The 23654-nt window shown below is 48.3% G+C and overlaps 1 protein-coding gene across 9 annotated transcripts in view; it reads right to left on the bottom strand.

The window, feature by feature from the left end:
* Positions 1-23654, bottom strand: part of PPIP5K1 (diphosphoinositol pentakisphosphate kinase 1) — a 54402-nt gene that overhangs the window by 3950 nt on the left and 26798 nt on the right. For 4 of the 9 annotated variants that reach the window (XM_041419009.1, XM_041419008.1, XM_041419011.1 and 1 more), the window contains 11 exons: positions 23173-23355; positions 22159-22300; positions 21297-21520; positions 20267-20394; positions 19679-19793; positions 18227-18334; positions 16873-16989; positions 16443-16607; positions 15245-15335; positions 10178-10300; positions 6430-6492 (listed from right to left, as the gene is read on the bottom strand). In XM_041419009.1, coding sequence (XP_041274943.1) covers positions 6430-6492; positions 10178-10300; positions 15245-15335; positions 16443-16607; positions 16873-16989; positions 18227-18334; positions 19679-19793; positions 20267-20394; positions 21297-21520; positions 22159-22300; positions 23173-23355 — 1459 coding nt within the window. Of the gene's footprint in view, positions 1-3795; positions 3976-6429; positions 6493-10177; positions 10301-15244; positions 15336-16442; positions 16608-16872; positions 16990-18226; positions 18335-19678; positions 19794-20266; positions 20395-21296; positions 21521-22158; positions 22301-23172; positions 23356-23654 lie in introns of all 9 variants that reach the window. The other 5 variants (XM_041419017.1, XM_041419014.1, XM_041419015.1 and 2 more) reach the window with 5 other exon arrangements.

Genomic DNA, 23654 nt, shown 5'->3' with positions numbered 1-23654 from the left:
AAACTGTGTTTGTTTCTACAGAAAAGGAAAAATACTTTGAAATGCAAAAAATAAGAGAGTTCTTGATGCAATCTGTGGCAGGATGTCTGCCCAGCACACCAACAGGATAAAACTGACTCCTGCAGCTTGGCAGCACCTCAGGAGAAGCCCTGGAGCATCTGTTTGTGTACTGCAGACAGTTGTTCCAGTCACCTCCAGGACAGGCTCTGCTCCAATACCCTCACCAAACCCAGGTCTGCAAGAGGAAGGAGCACAAGCCATGAAGGTGTTCACTGAATAAATAACAGTTGGTGGAGATAAAGAATCCTCCAGAGAGTTCACGAGGTTACCTATGCCACAAAGGGCCTAAAAACATAATTCAAGACAGAAAGGATAACAAATCCTTAGCAAGGATGAAGAAACATAAGACACAGGAAAAAGACCACATTCTTGTGTCTGCTGCTAAGAAGTCCTGAGAGTGGAAGTGCTGAGGAAGGAAGAATGTACGTTCTTTATTTTCTCAGAGGCCTCCTGGGAGACAGAGCTAAATGAAAAAGGTGAGGGCAAAACTTAAAATGGTCATGGGACATAGTTGTGGAGCAGCCCAGTTTGAGGCTAATGTCATTTCACAACAGAATCTGGTTTGAGAGGGGCCAAAGTTTGCTCAGGAACTGGGGTCTCCAAAGAAAAAAGGAAGTTTAAATATAAGATAGGGCAAAGCAGTGTTACAAGATACAGCAGGGGCACCAATGGGGATCTGAGTTCTTGGGCTTCCCTCTAGTAAGATGAGCAAATCAAAGGTCCAGCATGAAAAGAAAAATTAGACAGTGACACACAGCTGATGTGAAATCATATACCTGTATCCCTGAAGTGCCAGGTGCCTGCTCATGCAACTCTGCAGAGCGCTGTGGCACTGCACCACTCTTGAGCAAGCAGAGCAAAATGGCCAAAGTTTCCTCTCTCAAGGTGGAGGAGTACTGTGTTCAAGGAATCCTTTTCATTTGTGTATGGGACCCCACTTGCCTGCACACCTCCCTAGACCTGCTGGGCTGCTGGGGAAGAGGCCAGCAGTGGCTCATGCCAGCACAGCACAGCTCAGGCAGCAGCTACCACTATGGATCACAATCTCTGTGTGCCTCCAGTGAAGGCTCCAACCACTGCTGCACCACACACAGCCAGCAAAGAACCAACACCTCTGGGAAGGCGCAAGAAAAATAAAATGTGTGCAAGCCACAGGAACCATCCTTGCCTGACAGTTACCCTGTGCTGACTGTGCAGCCACTGCTGATGCTCCCCCAAACTCTTTCCTGGGGCCTGAAGGGCAGGAGTCTGTGATACAGGCTATGGCATGAGAAACTGGACAGAATTCTGTCTATTTGGTACCAACATCCAACAGCAGCCCACAGAGGAAGTTCTGTGTGCCAGTGTTCTGCATGCCAGCTCTTCTGGAGTGAAGAAGCACTTGTCCAGTCTCAGCACGAACAAAAGCACTCACCAGGCTCCTCTCTGACATGCATCACCAATCCACCCCTATTTTTCTGGACAAACTCCAACATGCCACATGTATGTTGTATATGCAGAGTCAGAAGCCTAGACAGCACGTGTGACTGTCTAGTCATGTGCCCCAAACACCAGTGACCCACAGCTCAGAATTGCTATGGACATCATCTGTCTCTTCCATACTCTTGTTTCCCCTTGAACTCAGTCAAGCTCCCAACATCCCCAGGTACTGTGGTACAGAGCTTGGAAAAAACCCACTTCTGTCCAGTGTCTCAACTCACTCCATCAGAAATCTTCTTGCTCCTGGACCTACACAAAACTGTGAATCCACACCCCTTCCCTCAGGCCACTTACACCACTACTACAAACATCCTTCCCAGATTTCTAACTTTGCAAATTTCTACCTTTTCCACGTTGTCTCAAGTAATGATGGTCAGATCAGAGCCCACTGTTTAATATATAAGAGTTTGGGGCTGTTTCCCTTTGTCATTTAAATTCATTTACACTGGACATCACCTCTACTTTCCTGCTCATCATCACAGGGCTGCTCTCTGTCCACAGCTGACCTTTGGCTTTGAATGAATCACCAATAATGAATCACCAGTGTGATTCATTGCCAATATGAACTTCACACGTTTCTTTTTCCCAGCCATGACCACACAGCTTCCCAGACATTCCTTCAGGGCTCCACTGCTGATCTTTCCAACTGTGGATGCCAACTGCATACTTTTGACTCAGTGATTCTATCTTCTAATTCATGTTTCTTTTGTGTGGATAGAAGTACAGTGGAAAGCCAAGAGAGGACAGAAGAATGCAGTTTTCACAAGGAAGAAACCTGGGCTGTCAACCATGTCTGTTCTGAGAAGAGCCTCAGCAGGAATCCCAAACACATCAGTGAACTGTGGGCTTGCTGGTGGACTGGGAAAACAGAATGAACTTGATGGTGGATATTTGATTTGCAGCTGGGAGGGCTGCTGTGCTGGTAAGGAGTTAGGTATGGAGCCCCTAATGCCTGTGTTTGGCTGTGCTGGGCAGGATGCACCTCCCAGCAGCCTGCAGTGTCCAAAGCACTGAGCTCATTTCCTCTCCCCACCCGAGATCACAAACAGGGCCAAGACTTGCAGCAGGGAAAGCACAGCCCTGGCTCTGGAGCAGTCTGCTGTGATCCAGCATCTCTTCCCTTGAAGCAATTCTGCTCCTCTTTAGCATTTGTTGCCAGGAGACCACGGAATTGTCCTAATTACATGTGAAAAGCAACTAACCGTCTCCAAATCTGTCTGCTTGACAGAAAGGGCCATATCAAGGAAAATCAGACTTAAGAGAAATTCTCATCTTCCAGGGTCTGAAAATGCTTGGTCCTGCTGCTTCACTACAAGGAAGGCTGCACTGTCTGTGCCCTTTCCACCTGTGGGTCAGAATGGAAAAGGGGGTCCATGCATCACACCACACAGCTCAGCAAGCCACATGCTCCGAGCAGCTCCTATGGTGCCAGTGAACCCCAGCAGGCAGCCCCAGCTCGCTGCCTCGCTCAGGGAGCAGCAGGCTTTCTGCCTGTGTGAGAAGCACCAAGGCCTCCATGCACCAGACTTCCCGTCTGTGACAGAGGCTGACAAACACCAGAGAAACAGCAGCAAGCTTTGATTTGTAACGTCTGGATTCAATGCTGAAGTTGCCTACCTCTTGCCACCAGAGACAGGACACACTGAGAGGCCCTATCAGGCAGAAAAGATGCCATGCAGTGCAGCCACACAAAAGCTCAGCTCTACCCTAACTTAACTCAGTCTCTCTAGATACAGCACACCCACAAGCTCTCACTTCCCCAAAATGTCCACAGCAAGTCCACTCAGCTTGTGACCAGCTGCAGCACCTCCTTAATCCCTTCCTATACTCTCACTGCTCACTTTGGTTCCTCTGTTCCTAGGGGGACACTCTGCGGCAGCTCACCACGACCTGCACAGAGCATCCTGCCAGCAGGGCATTCCACGGACAGCAGCTCAGCACCTACCCTGAAGGGAGCCTAAGGGCTTACCCTGGCTAAAGGAAGGAGGCAACAAACAATTGCCAAAGATGGAAAGAGCAGTTACAGCCACATGGGGAGCGGAGGCTCCGTGTGGTAAGGCTCCTGCCTAAGGCTCCGAAACTGCTGGTACAAGAGCCCACACAGCTTGCTGCAGCAGCAGCCCAGAGACCCTCAGGATACGGTGAGGGAAACACCTTCCTTTTTCAGAAGCAAAGCATACTTTGCACTCTCAAGCAGACAGTGGTCCCTGCTCAGCTACAAGAGCATGGGACAGAGGCAGCTGCAGCGTGCAGTACCGTAAAGACACTCCAAGTCATCCTGCCCTGAGATCAGCCAGCTCCTGAAGAGGCGCAGGTGGTAGGAGCACTGCTGCAGGTGATGGGCTAGGGTGGCATCCAAGGAGATGGTCCGGCTCGTGGCACAGTCAGAGGAAAAACGGCGTAGCAACTGGGCAACGTGCTGGTGCTCCAACACATCTGGAGGAAAGGGGCCATAGAGAGTGAGAGGAGAGGGGCAGGTACAGCTGGGGGACAGAGCAGCTGCGGAGATGTGGGGATGGAGCTGCCAGCACCAGGGCTGCTGGGTGAGAAGGATACACGCCACACATTCAGCACAATCCCTCCCACAGCGAGCAGGTCAGGAATGCCCTTGAGAGGTATGTCCCCCCAGTGACACCAGGGCAGACCAGACTCCCACCCAGCCCAGGCTTCACCCAGCTGCAGCACAGGGCACTGCCTGAGCAGCAGGGGCTCATCTTTGTAAAGGAAAAGTCTGACAAGTGAATAAATTTCAGGACAGATTCCAAGTCCAATGCAGTTCAGGTTTGGCTAAATAAAAGGATCAGGCTCAGGGCCAGACTTGCCCTTCTGCAGCTCAGATGAGAAATCCAGCAGTGCCAAGACTGCCAACAGTGTTTGAGTCCTGCACCCAAGCGCAGCCAGGCACATCAGCACGGGGAGAGAGCAAATGGCCCAGCGTCAAACGAGCAGAGGCCGTGCAAGGGACCTCGGGGACAGCAGGGTCTGACTGAGAGCAAAGTGCCGAGAGTGCAGAACAGAGGGAGCCCAGAAGCACTGACTTTCCCTGTCTTTGAGAACAGCCCTGTGCAATCTTCTGTGACACCCTTGCATGGCACACAAGATACCAGCATGCAGGCATGTCTTCTGCCTATACACTGCCTCAGGACTCGTGTCACCCACCCAAGGCTTGTGCGACCAGGGCATAAACCATCTGGCCTGACATTGTGCTTGGCTACTACCCTGGTTTACCCATTCCACTTCACCACACAGAGGCAGCTCTCCAGAAACAAAATCCAGACTCAGAGCTGGGAACACTTTTTGCATTCAGTTAAGTGGTTCATGGGGTAAACATCCCTCCTGCCCAAAGCAGTGCCAATCCTAGGCCAAATATCCCTGACTTTGAGCTCTCACCTGCTGGACCCCTGTCTTTGTTTTCTTGATTAAGAAGCACTTTGCCATCAGAAATACCAGTTGGGGTTTTGGGAGAAACATGATGCCCGGTTTCACCCGATCGTATTTAGAGCAGGGGCAACTGCTTTACAGCGTGTCTTACAAAAGGCTGGAACTTAGTACAACCTTGCAGGAAAGATAGAACAACACACCCTGCTGACATACACCATGTGAGCTCCAATACTGCCCAGACATACAGACAAACCAAGCAGTTGGCCACTCTGGGAAAACCAAAGCCAAGCAAACACAGAGAATAAGCTCCCTCTAGTTATTTGAAACAGTAAAGCCACAGTGACCTGTCCTTTCCCATTTCATCCTTCCCAAAACTTTCATTTTCAGAACAGTCTTCTGAATTTCATTCATCTTCCAGATTACACCAAGCAGGATGTCTTCGTATTTGCAAGCTGCCTTGATGGCATCAGGCAGAAATACTTGGTAGCGTTCAGTGATCTCCTTTGGTTCCAACTTGTGTCAGCAGCAGGAGCCATGCAAGAGGAGGGGTGCTGTGAAACCTTTTTAAAAGTATCTGGAGAGTAAACACTGGTTCAAGGCACCTGCTACAACAGAGCTAGTGGCCTATAACCTCACAGACTCACACTTTGGTTGTCAGGCAAGTAGCAACATGGAGCAGAGATAGTGAAGTAGCAGAAGCTTTGTCAGACATCTGTCACCAAGCCTTTCCAGAGATACAGGCAGGATGGGATGATGCAGGTGATGCCACCCCAGGCAGCACGATGCCCATCCCCTGCCCCCAAGCCAGCACCATCCACCAACACAGACGAGTAAGAGCTCTGGAGAGGCACAATCCACAGGGAAACGTCTGCAGGAAAGGTGAGCCCACCTGTGCCAACATCACCATGCTCGGAGGAGCACTAGACCAGCCTAACAGAGAGGTTTCACAACAGGAGGCCAAAAGGCTACCAGTACTCCTGACATGATACACCAGGTGCACTTCGTCTGTCCCACCATACACTGGGCCCTTCCAGGTGACACACAGCTGTCCTAGTGTTATTCTTGTTTTCATCCAGCAAATCTGCAGTGTAGAAACTCAGGACCTAAGCTGCTGATGCTTCATGACACGGGATGGGCATCAGCCCCCTGTCCAGCAGTATTCTCCCCCTGATCCCCACCCTCCCAACAAGGAGCATGACAAAAGGCCTCAATGTCTCTGCAGAGTTAAAGGCTGCTTCAGCAGCACACTCACAGAGCCATGCCTTCTGCCTCTTCACCTGGGACACAAACACCCCAGGGGAGAGCAGAGGCACTGTGCAGTACCAGGGTATGAGTGAGCACATTAGTCACAAGGAGACAATGGAGGAAGGTGAAGCGTGTTTGGACATCAGATACACAAACACAAAAAAAACCACAAGAAGGCTGAGAGGAGAACATGTGCAGAGAAAACTGAACGTGAGCATGGGGTTAGAAGTGTGAGGGAACATCAAATCCAGAAAGCAAACATACCATTAGTCGGATGCTTTGCAAACGACACAGAAAATCGTTTTACGGCTGGCATAGACAAGAGCTCTGAGGAAATAAAAACAGATCATCTCAGTTAACAGCCTGCTTCAAAGGATCCCCCGACCTTCATACACTTGATTAGGCTTTCAGGTTCACCTTCCTGACGCCCACAACAGCTGCTCCCACGGCACTGCTGTGGCACCCGACACTCTGCCTGTGGCTGAGCCCTTCTGCATCTCCCCAGCCCTTGCACCGCCCTGCCGTGACACACTCAGCCACGCTCTCCATCCTCTCAGTCAGCAACTCACACTTCCAGCACACCAGGCTCCCTGCAGTGCAGAATGCAGCCAGGCCGTGCTGCAGCCACCAGAGCACACGTCCCAGCAAGTAGCAGCACCACAGGACTGCTCCCAGGATTTACCTCTGCCCGAGGAAAACCAACACTTCCCTGCAGAGGTGCTAAGGAATTCCAGCAAAGCACAGCTCAAAACAATCTCTTAATGCAAGCTATACAGAGCTATTTATGAATTTAAGGACAGATCACCGGAGTAAGGAAGAAGGAAAAGACCCATGAAGACATGCCTCTACAGTTCTCTGCTCAAAATATTTCAGGGGAAGTTTTGGGATACACCTGTCAGAGTGGTCCTCAGGCTTCTCCTGGCCATGGCCCAGGCCAGGCCAAGCTCTCCCATACAAATCACGTATCAGAAAGACCGTGCAAGGACAGACACTGTGCATCTAATGGGATGCAAACAGATAGGCTTTAAAGGACATGGATTAGGCTCCACATGCACACACACACACACAAAAAAAAAAAAAAAAAAAAGGGCTGGAAACTTTGATTTTTTTTCCCACACTGGAAATCCTCAGCTATCATGAAAAAGAATGGCCTGGATCAGACTATCTATATGTGGGATTTGATGTGAGATCCCAGCCAATCATACCTTTTGCTGCTATTTGGGATCTTTCAGGAAATAGTAGAAAAACCTTTTATTTCTCTTTCACGTTTCATACATCCATTCTCCCTAGCACACAGGGTCTGTATGCCTATCCCCCTCACCAGTGCACCAATGCATGCTCCATACTCCCAATGTGCTCCTACAGCCACATGCAGTGGCTTGGCCAAATAATGTATCTAAAACCAACTTTCACTGGAACTTCCTCCTCTAGTGTACCAGCACTAAAAATTGGTTTTCTTTCTTTAAACTCAAAGAGCACAACAACCTTCCCTACACATGCAATCCCTTGGAGCTGCAGTCTGCTGATGACAGTCTCCAGCTGACCCACACCTCCCCTTGCCCTGTGGGCACATCAGCTGAAATGGCACTGACCCAGTTTACTAGATCCCTGGCTTCAGGCAAGCCAACTTGAAATCACAACCATCTATGGACCTTCCCTCAGCCTGAGGTTCAGAAAACTTCCTGCTGAAGTGTTCCTTAGCCCTCCTCCAGCTCCAAGCATAAAAACCTTCAGAAATAAGGGCCCTTGAAACATCCCTGGAACAAGGCAAGTTAACATTGGTGAAGTGCTTGAAGCATCACAGCCATGAAAAACTACCAAGGAGCTCATGCAAAAATGTGCTGCTTTTCAACACCATTAGTCTAAAGAGTGTGGAACAAACTGTTCTGCAAGAGTCTGCTGTAGCTGCAGTGCCACTGACTGCAACCAGGTGTAGTGATGTTTGGATTCGATGCCACTGTTCAGCATTGCACTAGTGCTCATTTAAGTGGAAACATGCAGATCAAGGGCTCATTTCACATTCCAAACTGCCTTCCCCAGAAGTGAAATGTCCTTGTTTTCCCAAGCCCCCGACACCTTCCCTCCAAATGCCCTTACTGCAGCAAGGCACTGACAGCACAGGTCTCAGGGCATGCCAAGGAACATGACAACAGAAGTATAACATCAAGATTTATAATTCTGAGCTGTGTTAGACACATGCTAGTCAACTAAGTCCACATTTTAGGTACTTGAGGGTACAATTGCATCTCAGCACACAGAGACCTTGTCACTGAATTTAGGCTTAGCAGGAGTCCACGGCCTCAAATGCCTGTAGCCTGCTGCAGGTACATCCTGCTCCACAGCCTACAGCAGGCAGCCCAGCACCAGGACTGAGCAGTCTGTTCTGTGCCCAGCTGGGCACAGAGCAGTCTCTGATGCTTTTCCCTGAGAATCAGTGCTGCCTTGGGCTCCCATTCCTTGCAGAGTCAGGAAAGAACAGCCAGCAGGGCCTTTGCTGCCTTTTCAGAGGCTCCACTGTGACTCACATCCTGGTTTTGTGCCAAACACCATCAGCTTGTTCTGCAACCTGTGAGTAGCCAGTACTTGCTGCCTGGGGCAGCTCAGACTGGTACACTGGGGTTGAGAACACTCCCATCTCACCCTCCCTGCCAGCGTCACTCACAGCCCACTGTGTGCCTGGGAGTGCCCTGAGGAGGTGAGAACCAGCTTGGCTTTCTCTTATGCAAGAAAAGCAGCACAGGCAGCTAGTGAACATAGTGGCACCTACAGAGTTCCAACAGGGCTGAGAATTGGACAACATCTTTCCATCCTGATTTGCTAGGCCATTTTCCTTGCCTCAAAACTGGACAAAAGTCCAGATGAACCAGCCTCCTGTCTTTCCCAAGCTACTCCCTTAATCCTCTTCCCACTTTGAAATCCAGCAGTGTTAATGTTCCTTACAATCCCAATAAAAAAGGCACTCAGATTCTGCATTGATTAAAATACCAAAAAGATAAGACATCCAAGACAGACAACCTTACATCCATCCACTCAAATGCTGGGAAACCTTAGGTGGATTTCCAACCTTGTCAGAGTATGCTGTGCAGACCCTGCCCACAGAGCTCCTCAAATCAGTGTCCCAGTATGGGCTATGTGAATCAGTACTGAAGAGTTTGAGTGAGTGTCTTTCCTATCAGGGCCACACTGGACACTTGCACTTGTGCATTACACCCTCCAGCTGCTCCAGAACAGCTCAGTCTGTCCCTGTGCCCCACCTTCCTTGCAAATAACAACCCTCTGCTGCCCCGTGCACATTGCACCAAGTGTTGCTGGCAGTGAGGGTGCAGCTGCAGCACCTGCACCCATGGCACAGAGCATTTCTAGCCTTGGCCCCAAAGCCTTCACCAGACTGTCTTGCTGACCTTCCCGGCAGTTTTTGCACAGCTGCACAGAAACCAGACTTTCCATACTTCATCTGCAGTACTTCCTGCAAGCAACTCACTCACCTCAAGCCTTCCAGGCACATTGCCCTTGCCTCCTGAGAGCTACCTCAGACTCTGCCACGCGCTCAGCCTCTCTCTAGTGCCCATCTTATCCATGCCCACGCATATCATCCTGTCTTTGGGATGGCTCCACCTTCCATGGGGCAAGGATTACTGCCCCAAAAATAGCTTCATTTTACCATCAGCAAGATGACCAAGGTAAGCAAGATGATGTGATCTGCTGGATTTCCCTACCAGGACAAACCGATTTAATATCTGGACCAATAAATTCCCCTTCCCAACAGCCAAGTACTATTAAAACAACAGACCAAAATCAGACCCCAGCAATACCACACGTAAGCCTAAAACTCCTCTCACAATGTCAGGTCCCTTCTGTCCTAGCAAGGACATGGCAAAATTGATCATTGTAGATGTGGTGAATGCACACATTCAGGTGCCACTGTTTCCAGCAGTCCGAGTCTGTGCCGCAGGCACATCCTGAGACACCAGTGTCCACAGAGTACCACCCTGCTGCCAGGGAACACACATACCGTCTTTGTATGTCAGGCTGCTGGCAAACTTTTTGCCATGGCTGCGTGCGTAGTCCTGGAGGTTGGGGGCACTGGAGGAGCCTCCCAGCACAGTGGTGCTAAACAGCCCGGTGCACTGTGACCCTGGAAAGGCAGGGAAGGTGTTAGTAACACATATCCACTGCATGCAACTACAGAAAAGCAGGGTTAGTCAAAGGATGAAGAATGAACTGGCCACTTCACAAGCAATTTCAGAAAAAACCATGATGCCTGGAAGCATAGGGAGGCCGTGTTCTCCATTCTAAACTCCACAGTGCCAAAAGCAGAGCAGGTAGCCCAAACCTCAGCACCAGGAAAATTCCTAATTCCATCCAGGGGTTTACTTCCATTTGGCTTTCTTGCCCTGACCTAGGAGAAACACCTTCACCCCTTTCAGTCAGCAAAGCTACACACTGATGCCAGAACAGACAGGATGCCAAACCACTGATGTTCATGTCACAGAGGTTCATTGCTCTGCTCTTCTGCCCCTTCTCTTTGGAAAGCTCCTTTTTGTGTAGGACACTGAGGAGAGGAAAGAACTGTCTGATCTGTGGATCCATCCCCAGTCAAACAAGCAGGGACAGTACTGTGACCAGAGGGCCTGCTCTCACAAGCTCGTCGTGCCTCACTGCTCCAGCACAGAGCAATCACCCCACCACGAGCCTTGCAAAGCACCAGACGTGCACACAGCATGGAACTTCACTATCCACTGTCAAGGAACATGGCAGGCAAGGTGGAGGGCAACCTCACTCCTGGGGCTTTGGCTTTGCTTCTCCAAGGCACAGTGCTCTGAGGACTGACTTGACTTAGTGTGATATTCAGTAACACCAGGCATTTGAAAGAGGATTCTTTCAAGGGACTGAGGAAAGCAATTGTGAGTCAAGACAAAACCCTAGTATGGACCAGACACGGCCACTGACTGGCTGTAAATTCTCTGCAAACAGTTTTGCTGCTGTATTCTGTACTGACTGCTCAAACCAACATTACTCCTACATACAAAGGGCTTCCAGAAACAAGCAGATTGATCTGCTTCCACCTTGTCTGCCACAGCAAAAAACCTGCAACACGGAACAGTGCAACTGTTACTGCTGTGAAAGAGAACCTGCCTGCATTGGAAGCAGCTCTTGATTCTAAAATAAAGCATCATAGCATGATTTAGGTTGGAAGAAGACTGAAGCTTCTTTCCCAACACTCCAGGAGGACCAACTGAGATCAGATTGCTAGGGCTTGTCCAATCAAGTTGTCAATACCTCCAAGAAAGTAAATTTCACAACCTCTCTGGCCCCCTGCTCTAAAATCTGGCACATTCATGGTGGGTGAAAAATTTGTTCCTCCTAGCTAATTGGAACTTCTTGTGCTGCAACTTGTGTTCACTGGTTCTCCACCAACCACCACAGGGCCTCGGGGACACTGTCTCTGCTCCCTCTGCAACCTCCCATTGAGGGGGTGAAAGAGCATTAAGGTCTCCAGTCCCCACAAGCTCCAATCTGAACAAGCACGGCTCTCAGTTTCTCCTCCAACGCCATGGGCTCCAGGCTTCCCACCCATTTCCACTGCCCTCCAGTGGCTCACAGTCCTGACACACACACCCTCCACACCCCAGGGCAGGACAGCAGAGCTTCAGGCACCCATGAGAGGTGGACAGACAGAAGAGCCAAACCCCTCAGCTGGACAGTTGTACTCCAGCTGAGGCAGCCTAGCACGCCCTCAGCCTTCCCTGGTGTGAGGACACACTGCTGCTTCACATCCACTCATTGCTCTTGGGGACCCCAGCTCTGTTTCTGCAAAGATCCTTAAGACAGAGCTTCTTTGGAGAAAACACAGAGATCCTGAGTATTAAAATGCTCTTGCATAAGCTCAGGCTGAGTTGAGGACGTCTGCTCGTGGGGTGACCAAAAGGGTCCTTGTAGCACTGAACTGCAGCTGCTCCCCACTGTGACACTGCTGGTGGCTTTCCACAGCACAGACTAGCACATACATGCCCCTGAACATAAAAGAACTCTTGCCTGCAACGTCACTGATACACAAACCTTAGAAAATTTCCTCCTAATGCCTTAAATTGATTGCAAAGTGCTGACTCAGCATGAACTGGAATCTGTTGGAATGAACGTGAAATTTTGTAATACATCAGACAGGATGATGCTTCTAATAGCTCTTCCATGGTTTAAGAACAAACAACAACAAAACCCACCCCACAGATTCATTTACTGGCAGATAAAAATAGAACATCAGCTTTTTAGGACTGTGTATCTTGAGCAACCTTGTGCTGTTAATGATTAAGCTAAGGATACCCTAGTGCTTCTGCTCTCCTGCTGCAGACAGAGGCATTATGCCAGAAAATTTACAAAGATGACTTTATGGACAACAGCAGTTGTCTACAGTGAACTCCAGAAGACTGCTGTACCCAAAGTAACCACACACACACACACAGACACACACACATCCTAAAGAACACAATGGTCATCTGGATTTAAATGTAGCAACACTTGCTAGAAATTACTGTACGTGCTGGATATTTACTGTGCATTTAATTGTCGTATGTTCATTCAGTATGTCAGATGTTTAAAAATAGTCATTCTTGGTTTCTCTCTGGGAATCTCAGCACAAGGCTTCATGCCACTGGCAGTGCATCACCTCTACTGCTCAAACAGCCAGCAGTGATTTTATTCCATTTTGAAGGGTTCTTGTAAGCAAAGAAAGGTAGTGAAACATCCCTAGGCTTTTCAAGCTATGAGCACATTCACTATGGCAAACAATCCACAGCAGTGCACTTGATGCTGCCCAGAAAAACCTGTCACACTCCAAAGCACAGACAAAGCAAGCTGCAGCCACCCATTTTCAAAGGAGGACTTAAATTTTTTAAATTACAGTAGAGGCACCATTCTGGAAGGTATGGCAGCAGGGCAGAGCTATTGTAGGAGCTCTCTCGTGCTCTCTGCTCCCGCATGCCTACACATATGAGGTTACACCAGGACAGATATTCCATTTTCCAGAGATAATGACAGCCAGGCACTGACTGACAAGGGCAGGCAACAGGAAGTAGGCTCAGCTTCAGAAAATTCAGAAACAGCAGGTAGTGCCTCGATAAACCCCCCTCATAAACCCCCACAGCTGCTGAGACAAGTATTAAAGCCAAAGTTCAAGTTTCCAGAGTTCCGTATTATCTCTTAGGGAGAAAACACATTTCAAATCCTAAAGTGGCAAGAAACCAGATTTCCAAAAAACAAGCAGGAAAGGAATCAGGAAGATTCCTTGAAGAGCTTGACTTGTACAGGTAAAGGGGCATGGTTCTTCATAGCAGGCCTCAGGTGAAAAAAAGCTCATGGAAACACAGATATCCTAATCACCAACTGTTGTGCAAGCTGGTGTGGTACAGCAGGTCCTTCCTCCTCAATCCTTCTGTACCTGCAAGACTCTACAGAGGAGAACCATGGCTGGGCTGGAGGTCTCTGTCACAGATCAGATCTACCAACTCCTACTCAAGGTTTTGTCCCTGCAGAGTTTCACAGGTGAAGGAGTAACAGCACAAGCTTCCCCGCAAGGCACATGAAGCAAGATTCTGAAACTGAACCTGCCAGGATCATATTTCAGATTTGGTTGTGAAGGAAGAGTAGTACTGTACAAAGGTGTAGAAAAGCAGTGGTCTTCTCTATTGCCAAAACAGACATTCCTTAAAAACTTGCAAAAGGCTGTAGTCCAAGGCTTATAACATCTGCTTTCCAGAGCCCAGGCCTTCTGGCAGTCGCACATTCAAACAGTAAAACCAGTCTGCAGTACCATTTGATGTACTCAGTAATTCTCCAGGCAGATGCACCTCCTTGACTATGTGCCATTTCAGAAATTCCCATATTCATCCATATGGACTCACAAAATAGCCACAGGTTTCTTCAAGCCTAAGCACAGCAGTTTGTCACAGCTCACTGAATCTCGCAGTGGCACTGGGAAAGGCAGAGATAAGTGAAATAACACATTCAAAAATTACCATGGCCGAGGTTAATGTCCCTTTATGAAAATAATATACATCAGCCATTCCTATTTAGATTTTTCCAGCCGGCTGGATGCATTAGCTGGCAGACTCCAGGGGTACCTTCTAACCACTCAGAAGAAAATTCTCTTTCCTTGGTAAGAATTAAATTCCAAAGAAGCTGCTCATCCAAAAGTGGCAAAGAAATGAGCAGGCCTTTCAGAAATCTCTTGGCTGCAGGTAGTCCATGTAACAGAGTGATGAGTCAGAACTGCTGCAAGTCTGCAGCCATGCTACAATACTAAGATGGTTTAAAGACAAAGAAAGTGGGCACGACTTGGGCATTATCACCTCCTCTTTTCAAGACACAGGTTGCACAGCCACCTCTGAACCTCATGACAGCAAAGACAGCTTTTCCAGCTTCAAAATAGATCTTGCTTTAGCAGAAATATTTCAGGAAGAATTTCAACTGTTCAGACATAGTTTAGGTTAGGATGACATGGAATGGAACAATCAAGGACAGAGATTGTCAAATGCCCTGAAATATTCTCTTCCACTTGCTACCACAAGAAGAATGGCTGACCAAGGAGTTCAGCTCGATTAGAGGCTATCAAACATTCTGTATGTGACACATCCGCTCCCCACAACAGATCTTTATGAAGCAAAGGTAGAAACGGAGCAGTCTCACATGAAGAACGGCTTTGCATATAAACTGATGTTTTGCAGAACAGAAAGCACACTAGTTCTCACCTAAAATCATCTCTTCCTACTCGGTTGAGAAACGTAACAAATGAGAGCAACAGAGAAGCAGAGGCAAGCCTGCAGGTAGGCAGTTTGCCCTGTTGCTCCTTTGCTGGAAAGGATGAAAAGTCCATCTTCTGCTGCTAGCAGCTGAAGGAGAAGTTTGTACACAAAAGGTACTAAGACAGTCTCTCCAGTGGTCTCAACAGTAACACTGAGAGAAGACACGAAACACACAGAGGCATACAAGGAACTCAAGCCAGATGTGTATGTGGGGACACAGACCAATGCCCATGGAAATAGAGTTACAAGCGAGTAGGCTGGTTACAGGTCAGGTACAGTACCTAATCCACTTTGCTTCATCTCAGAAGACTGCCTGGAATAAGTGCTGAAGAGGCGATAACCTCCTGATTTAGAAGAAGATTCAGACAGCACCTGCAAAGACACATGTAAATAATCAGCACCATGCTCCAAGTTACCCATTGCTATCAAAAGCCTTTAAACATCAATTGAAGGTGAAGAAACTTATATCTCTTCCTTAAAATCACCACTTTCAAGAAGCACAAAGGTAGTCATATGCTAGGATTGTGACAATGAATGCTCAACTGTAATTTCAAGATTTTGTTGGATTGTGGAACAGTGGAGATTTGTAAAGTATGACGGGACTCATGTAGTGAGCATCTTTTCTCCCAAGACTCTTGCTGAGATTCCTGGGACACAGCCTTCCTTCTTTAGCAGCAGGACATCATATCCCCTTTAACTTAGTATGTGCCTATCACAAAGAGCCTCCAAGTGCTGCACGCAGAGGTGACATTGTGAGAAACATACAGCTTAACAAGAAGCTTGTGGAAGACAGCTAACAAATACCTTAGTATTAACTCTGCTGTTTTCTGGTTCAGAAAACTGATGGCAAAAATGCCTGTGAAATCCCTCTGAACGGAGGGTCAATCCCAGAGCACTCTGAAGGTAACAGTCCCCTGCTGACTGTGACACTTGCCTTGTGACACAGAACAGCCAGGAAGGAGAGATGTTAGAACAGTAAAATTAATTCTGCTACTTCACCAAATCAGTGAATGGGACAGTTCTAAGCCCTGATGGCTTAAACATTCTGGGTGAATCCACCAGTGAGCAGGGACCCCTGACCAGCATGAGATCTTAGATGGGATGGAGGAATGTGAAACATGGAGCTGTCTTTGTGAAAGACAAAGACTGGAGCCTAACAGAAGGCAAGATGTCATCATAGCTAGGTGGTGAGGTTGCATGTAATCTCATACTGGCTACACCAGTGCCTCTAGAGAGCATGTAATCCAAATAATGCTTGTGTTGTGTTTCTCAAGCATTTCCTTACTTGCTCTTCTTCATCAGTTCCTCTGGCCTGTGAGAAGTTTCAGAGGTCTGCCTTCCACAACATCCCTCTTTGCCTTCTGCAGATCCTTTCCCAGAGTCAACTCAGACTCTGGCATGTTAAAAGAAATGCCAGGAAACCAAAACCAAGCAAAAGGCCTTTGCAAGAACAAGGAGGGGCAGCAGGAGCGTGGTTACCTCCATGGATCCCGTTTTCCGGCTCCTGACCAGCGGTGACCTTCGCTGGACGCTGACGGGCTCCGCGGGCTGCGGGGACTTCTGCCGAGCACGGTCTGGCTCATCGCTGCCCTTCGCACTCGAGAGGTCCTCTAGGCTGCCTTGGTCTGCTTTCTTGTCCTCGTTCTGCCACAAGGAAACACTCCACTCGTGTCTACAGACACGTGGCCTTTGCCCATGCTGCCCCACACCAGCTCAGGCTTGGATCTCCTGCTATGCCAAGCTCGGGAGACACTCACAGTCCCAGCAGCCACCCAGAGGGGACTCAGACACAACGTGCCAGCTCCCTGTGTGCCCCGCCAGTAAGGAAGCTTCTGCAGCAGGGCCAGAGAGAGCAGGACAGTGCCCAGGTGTCCCTGGGGCTGGCAGCTCTGCCCAGGTGCCCGCTCACCTCTGCTGAGGCTGGCCGAAAGCCAAACCCCGTGGGGATGTTCCTGTCCTCCTCGCAGCCCTTGACGCCAGGGCTGAAATGCAGCTCCACATGGAAACGCTCCTCTGAAGAGGGGTCCTGAGAACACACGTCACAGGGAACAGGTAAAGAACCAAACCCAGTTAACCCTAGCATCAGCCCAGGCCAAGGTCCCACCCTGCTGTGCTGGCCAGCACACATCCCAGGCCCATCCTTTGGAGGGAAAGCAGGGCCAACAACCGTGAACAGAATGGCTCCAGGTTTGACCCATCCAAAAGGACAGCCCTGATCAGCACCCAGCTGAGGCGTTCTGACTGTTGCTGTTTTGGGACAACAGCCACAGAGGAGTATAACAGAATCAGGCTCTGTTTATGTATACACACACACACCCCCCTAAACCCCAGCTCCTTCTGACCCACTCCTGCTTCAAACCCAGCATATGCCAGGACAGGAGGAGACTGGGTTCCAACAGACCTTCAGTTACGCTGGTCCAAGATTTAATCAACTGCCTCTAACAATAATTTTCCATTAACCTTTTTTTAAGGAAGCCAGAGCTTTTCCAGTATCTGGCACTAATGATATAAACCCATCTTGACTGACTGACACATCCACACCACTCGTGAGAGTTCTAGTCACATGTTTTTTGACAAGCATCACTTCTAACATTAGAAGCTCACACCAGCTCTGTGAATACAAGGCTCTAACTCCTTAAGGTGTGGGATGAGGGCTTTTCCCTCATGGGATGAGCATCCCTACAACCTCCTGCAGCACAGACCCCAAGTCAAAAGGTCTGATGATCAGGACATGCGGTTTGGTGGCAAACCTACTTACAGCCAGCACCCTCAGCTCCCACATTCTAGCTGTTTATTAAATGATTCTCTTTACATCCTAAAGAAACCAGTTTACACTTCCCTAACTATATCAGCACACTTTCAGAATAAGAAATAGTTTATGGATGTGGAATTTCTGGATATTTTCTAGATATATTTCAAAAATACAAATCAAATGTCACTCAATTTTATTTACTTTTTCCTACTGCTCACTTGCAATTAGTACTTAACAACAGCAAATAATTTTGCACTAGGAAATGCTTTAAAATAGTCAGTATTAATTACGTAAATCAGGTATTATTGCTCAGGGTATTACTGTTCATTCTGCTTACATGTAACAAACATTAACTGGGCCACTGCCTCCCACATAAACTAAAAACTAGCAGTTGTGTTAATGATCCATCCATCTTTGTCCACAAGCAGCAAGAGCTCAAGTTACAGACTTCCAACTGAACTCATCTCTGAGGACTGTGCCTTGCACTGTATCCTACTGCTCTATCCCTCACCTTGTTGTTGTCCTCGTAGAGCATGATAACAATCTGGGTCATGTAGTTCAGCTCTGAGATAGCACTCAAATAGTCCATGGCTCTCTTCCACTGCTGGTCTTTGTTTTCCTGATATATACACACAAACAGTCGCATGGGATAAGCAACAGCAGACACCTTGCAGCATTCAGTGAAATGGGACTGAGAGAGTTTCCTCTCTCCACAAGGTAACATTGTCAGGACAAAAGCACCTTGCTTAATTTGCATGAAGAAATGACCTTGCAATGCGGCGGGGTGCTTGCAGTGAGGAGCATCTGCACAGAAGGATGCTACAGCTGCCCAAGCCACCCATGTGCCAGTGTGAGTTGCAAGTTGCTGTGCCACACTGCCTGGAGACAGGCAGAGCCCCCAGCAGTTCCCAAACACAGCCATTCTCCAACTACAGAACCTGTGCACAATAAGGGACCAAGTGAAATGCTGTTACCTGACGCTGAATGACAAATGTGGGGACACGCTGAACCCCTGGGCTCCGCAGAGCAGGGCAGCCCACCCTGCACTGCCAGGAAATGGTCACAGCTGAAGTGCCACCCCTGATGCTGTGAAGCCAATCACCTCACTGAGGGACATGAACTGAACCTCCACTGCAAAGAACCCAGATGCAGCCCAATATCCCTGTGCTGGCAACACAGCATCCTTGGGCACTTGAGTCAGGGAAAAGGGAGCATCTTGTTCAGTGAGTGATTTAGAGGCACTTTTCTGATCACTCTCTACAGATGTGCTAAGCTGCCACAGACACCAGAAATCATGCCTGTTAAGCAAGCCCAAATTCTCAAGGCATTTCAGACCATGCTTAAAAATGGGAAGGTAAATCAGAGAGCCTCTTTAAAGCAGAGTTTTTCTCACGGTCTGCATACCAATTCATTCAGGAAGCAGATGAAGAGAGAGCAAGTGAAGGGTGAGCTGCATCAATTAATCCCTAAAAATGTGTCATCTCCCTCTCTGGTAGAGAGCACATCCTGTGAATTTGCAACCTCAAGTCGCTTCCTCTGTAAGAAAACTGATTTTATTGACTTAGAATTGATATAAAGACTATAAATACAGGACCAAGCTCTTAAAATAAAGGGTTGAAGGAAGCAGGAAGGAAGAAATTCACTCATCCCCAGTGCCTCATACCGCTCTTCTCCTAGACAAGTAAGTGGTCTGCTCACCTGAAACTAGCAGGACAGATCTTGGAGAAAGCATGTCTCTGTGCAAGCAAGGGAGGCACTGAGGAAGAACAATCCCCCTACATGCCAGGAAGGCAGGAAGCATGCAAACACAGCAGAGATGGAGCTGGCCAGATGCCACTGATGCACAGCATTCTTGGCAGGGCTGGCTTAAGGGGTAACCTACAAACATACACTGTCTGCCTTGGAAAAGGCTACTGGAAAAAAGTAGGGAGGCTTACTCTGTGAGCACTGCTGGGACACTTACATCCAGAAGCCCCCCGTAGCGGAAGATGCTGAGCAGGGAGTGCACATGGCTCTCACTGGTGAAGTACAGCCGCGTCCGAACGTGGCGACCCGGTGACAGAACTCCTCTTGAGTACCTGAACCAAACCAGCCCACAGTTACTCACCTGCCAATGAACTGCCATCTGTCACACATCAGCCCTTCTGTACACTTAACGGAACGACACAACCCCACACTGAGAAATGTCAAAGGCGGCAGGACAGAGAAACGGTGAGAGCACAGGAGCAACAATTTTGTGGAATCCTAATGGAGACACACAGTAGGTAGCTCATCATTCTACACTGGCCCTGTGCAGGGAAATGCCTGGAGGAGGCATCACCATCCAGCTACAATGGGTACAAGCCTTTGTGCCCTGTGCTTCTGGTCAGCAGTCTCAATGTGCCTTCTCCATCTCCTAGTTCTGGGAGCACCAACATGCCTTCCTCCTGGAGGCTCCTTCATTGTATGCTCAGTATCTCCTTCCACAACAGCACACTCTTCTGGCATGGGAACCACCCCCTGCTCCATAGCTGCCCTCCCCACTGCCAGCAGCATGCAGCACAAGCCTTACAATGGATGTAGTTTGTTGACAGACTCATCTTCATGAGTTCTCTGTAGGTCCAGCTGGATCTTTTTAATGAGAGGAAGACAAAAGCCAATAGCAATCTCCAGTTTCTCCTCCTTATTAATCCCATATTCCTGCAGGAACAAAACAACAGGTACCCTGAGCCCTGGTTCTTTGCCACATCCTCACATAATAGGCCACTTATCTTCAACAGCCCAGTCCACAGCACCACTGGTTAAGCAAGGATGAGAGCAGAAATGTCACTCAACATTTTTCACTTTTTTTTCCCCACTTATTGCAGGGGGTAACAGAGGACTGAGACTCTTCCAAGAACCCCAGTTATGTCTGGACATGACTATCAGTATCCTTCAACAGCTGACAGGCACAAGGACCATGAGCGAAGCTCAGACCTCATGACATGCCAACTTACACCCTGAGCTAGCATGAACATTAAAGCAACAACTGCTATTGGCAAAGATAAAAACTACAGAGCTACGCTGAAAACAGCCAGACTGCACATCGCCAGCAACACTGAAAAAGTTTAGACCACTTCTGCTCTACAGGGGCAGCTGGACCTTGCTGGTAGAAACTCATCCCATATAAATTAAACTTTGTCAGAAGCAACTCAGCATTGGAAACTGAACAAGTCCTAATTTGACAAGAATAACAAACTTGTCAGAACTTCAGCACAGAAATCTCCCTTCACTTCCACAACCCAACCTGTGGAGAGGATGGAATGTTGCTGTAGCACACACACAGAGCTTGGAGCTGTGCTGTGATGCACTACAACAAACGTGGAAAAGCTGCTGCATCAGCTGCTCATTACTCTGACCCTGCCAGAATCCTCAACCAGAAGCCCAGTCCTGCCACATTTCAAGTCATAAATGGTTTTGGCCTCATACAAACACTGAGACAGATCTGAGAAACATCCTACTGTGACAGGCTGCCTTGGCAGTTAATGTGCAAGGGAACTGAGACAAAATGCAAAGGCAAAGGCTCAGAAACTGGCGCCACAGGTATTGTGATAGGGCTGTACCTGGGGTATGATCACATCTGCCAGGGCTTTGGAGAGCTTGAAGAGTTCCGTTGTGCCTTCCAGTTTCAGTGCACAGTTGTGCTGTACATCATACTTGATGCAGTCATAGATATCAGGGATCTTGCTGATGTCATAGCGCCCATTCTTCATGCGGAAATCTCGCTCCAGCTTACTCCAGCGCTGCAGCATCAGTTCCAAAGTCTCACTGTGGTACAGCTGCAGGTCTAAAAAGCAGAGAACACCAAACAACATTCACATCCTAGAACCACAGAATCATAGAACCCTGGCTATTGCTGCAGAGGTTTCAAGTGACAGCTGTGACTGACTTCTCCTAGCACCAAAGGGCTCAAATTCTTGCGTCACCCACAGGAATCCTAGCTGGAAAAGCCACTGGAACTGTTGCAGGAGTTTTAACCTACAGCAACAGGCTACTGAAATGCTTGAGAAAAGTGAAACCATTTGCCTAGTTGCTTAGGTCTGCCACAGAGCCCATGGCAGGCCCCCAAGATGCCTGTGTAAAATCTCTGCACTGATACTAGGAAAGTTGAGATTAGCAAATTGTGACTGAAAAACTTGCTGTTTACAGTCTCCAGAAAAGGCCTGAAAAAACACAGGCATACCCCTCCAGGCTACAGTGCTGCTGTTTACGTTTACTCTAAACCAAGGTGCACATATCACCTCCTTTACATTACAGCTCTCTAACAGTAAATGAAAGTGAAGCCTTCCACATCAACAGCACATACAGAACTACTCTTTACAGTTTCTTTGCTACAGAAAAACATAAGCCCTAGTGGTATTGGGAGCTCTTAAGATGTAAGAATAAATTAATCTCTTCCAGACCCTTTCCAGTTCTATTGCTCACCTGCAGATTTTGGGTCTTCCAGACGTTTCCGTATCTGGGAGGTGAGATTCTCAATCAGGGTGAAAACCTGGTTACAGACCTCAACTGGGTTCTGGATAAAGGTCATGGAGTTGAGCAGAGAAGCACTGCCTGTAGGTGCTAGCTGAAAGAAGATTCCAGCAGACATTAGTTAGTCTTCACACACAGGGAATGCAAAATGTCTGTCTTTTGCAGCCATACTGCTTTCTGACTTGGGACAAAAGCTGTGCTCCCAGATGAGCACAATAAGCTGGCCTATTCCTAGGAGTAGTCAGGCATGTCTTAAAATCTTCCTCAGGATCAAACTCAGAGGGAGCAAACAACTGCTCCCATCAGATCAGACCTCCCTCCACCTACAATATCCACTCTTGTCTCATTTTGCTTCTGTGCTTGAGCAAAAAGGCTTCATTTTAAGTCTGAGATGATAAATATATTCCTTAAAGGACTTCAGTCCAGTAATCACATTTCAGAGCCCGGAAAAAACAGTATTTAGGGGACTTGCTGGAGAAGCAGCAATAATGCTTCCATAGGTTACTGTGCTGGATGCAGCCCATGCTCTCTACTCTGCAGCTATCAGAACCTGACAGGACACACAACAGTTTGCAACCAAAAGGTCTGTTCACGTGTGCATAGAGCACGGATCTAGAGTCCAGTGAGGCACTCCCTGCCCTCAGCAGCTGGGGTTGATCTGAGCAGCATGCAGGAGCTCTTTTAGCATACCCACAAGAACAAAATGAACTGGGAATTCTGAAGGGAGAGAAAGGCACCATGATCAGTCTTGAAGGGGACAGCAGAGCAACACTGAGGACTGTCACTCAAAGAAGAGCAAGGGCTATTGACCTGCACACTTCCATACATATCCTGTCATTTTGACCCGAACTGATCTCAGACTAACCAAACCACTGTTCACATACCACACACTTCACATCAAACCACTGCAGCAATGCTATTCTCCTTTCAGATGCAGGGAGCAATGAAGCCACACTGGTGCTTTACCTTTTCATAATCCTCTTCACAGAACTCAGCATCCTTCTGCATGATTTCATGCAGTCGCGCCTTCACTCTGTGCTGACAGCTGCTAAGGGAATCACTGTCACTGTCCAGCAGACCATTCATGTTGGCACTTTTCACCATCTGCACCAGGATTGGGGTCAGCTCTCCTTCCAGGGCCAGCAGACCCTAAAGCCACACCACACAGGACAAGGTTTCAGGTCAGTGCAACCCAAGCTACAAAAATTCTGGTAGTTTCATGGCCAAAACTCAGGCAACCTAAGTGAAATCTCAACTGCCCTTGAAGGGCAGTTTTACAGCAACATCCCCTCCAGTCAGAGATGACTGGCATGTTTCTAGAGCTGTTCAAGCAAAGGACAACTTTGCCTGCAGCAGCCCCACATTTGTCCAGGCAACTGTTGAGCAGGCTCGACTCTCAAGCAGCTCAGTTTGCTGGAAAATGTTAGTGCAGTGAATGCTCCAAAGAT

This window comes from Onychostruthus taczanowskii, unplaced genomic scaffold, assembly GCF_017590055.1.
Source record: "Onychostruthus taczanowskii isolate IOZ18803 unplaced genomic scaffold, ASM1759005v1 scaffold6, whole genome shotgun sequence".
Classification (NCBI taxonomy): domain Eukaryota; kingdom Metazoa; phylum Chordata; class Aves; order Passeriformes; family Passeridae; genus Onychostruthus; species Onychostruthus taczanowskii.
Note: the sequence above shows the minus strand (reverse complement) of the source record. Positions and strands in the feature narration are given on the sequence as shown.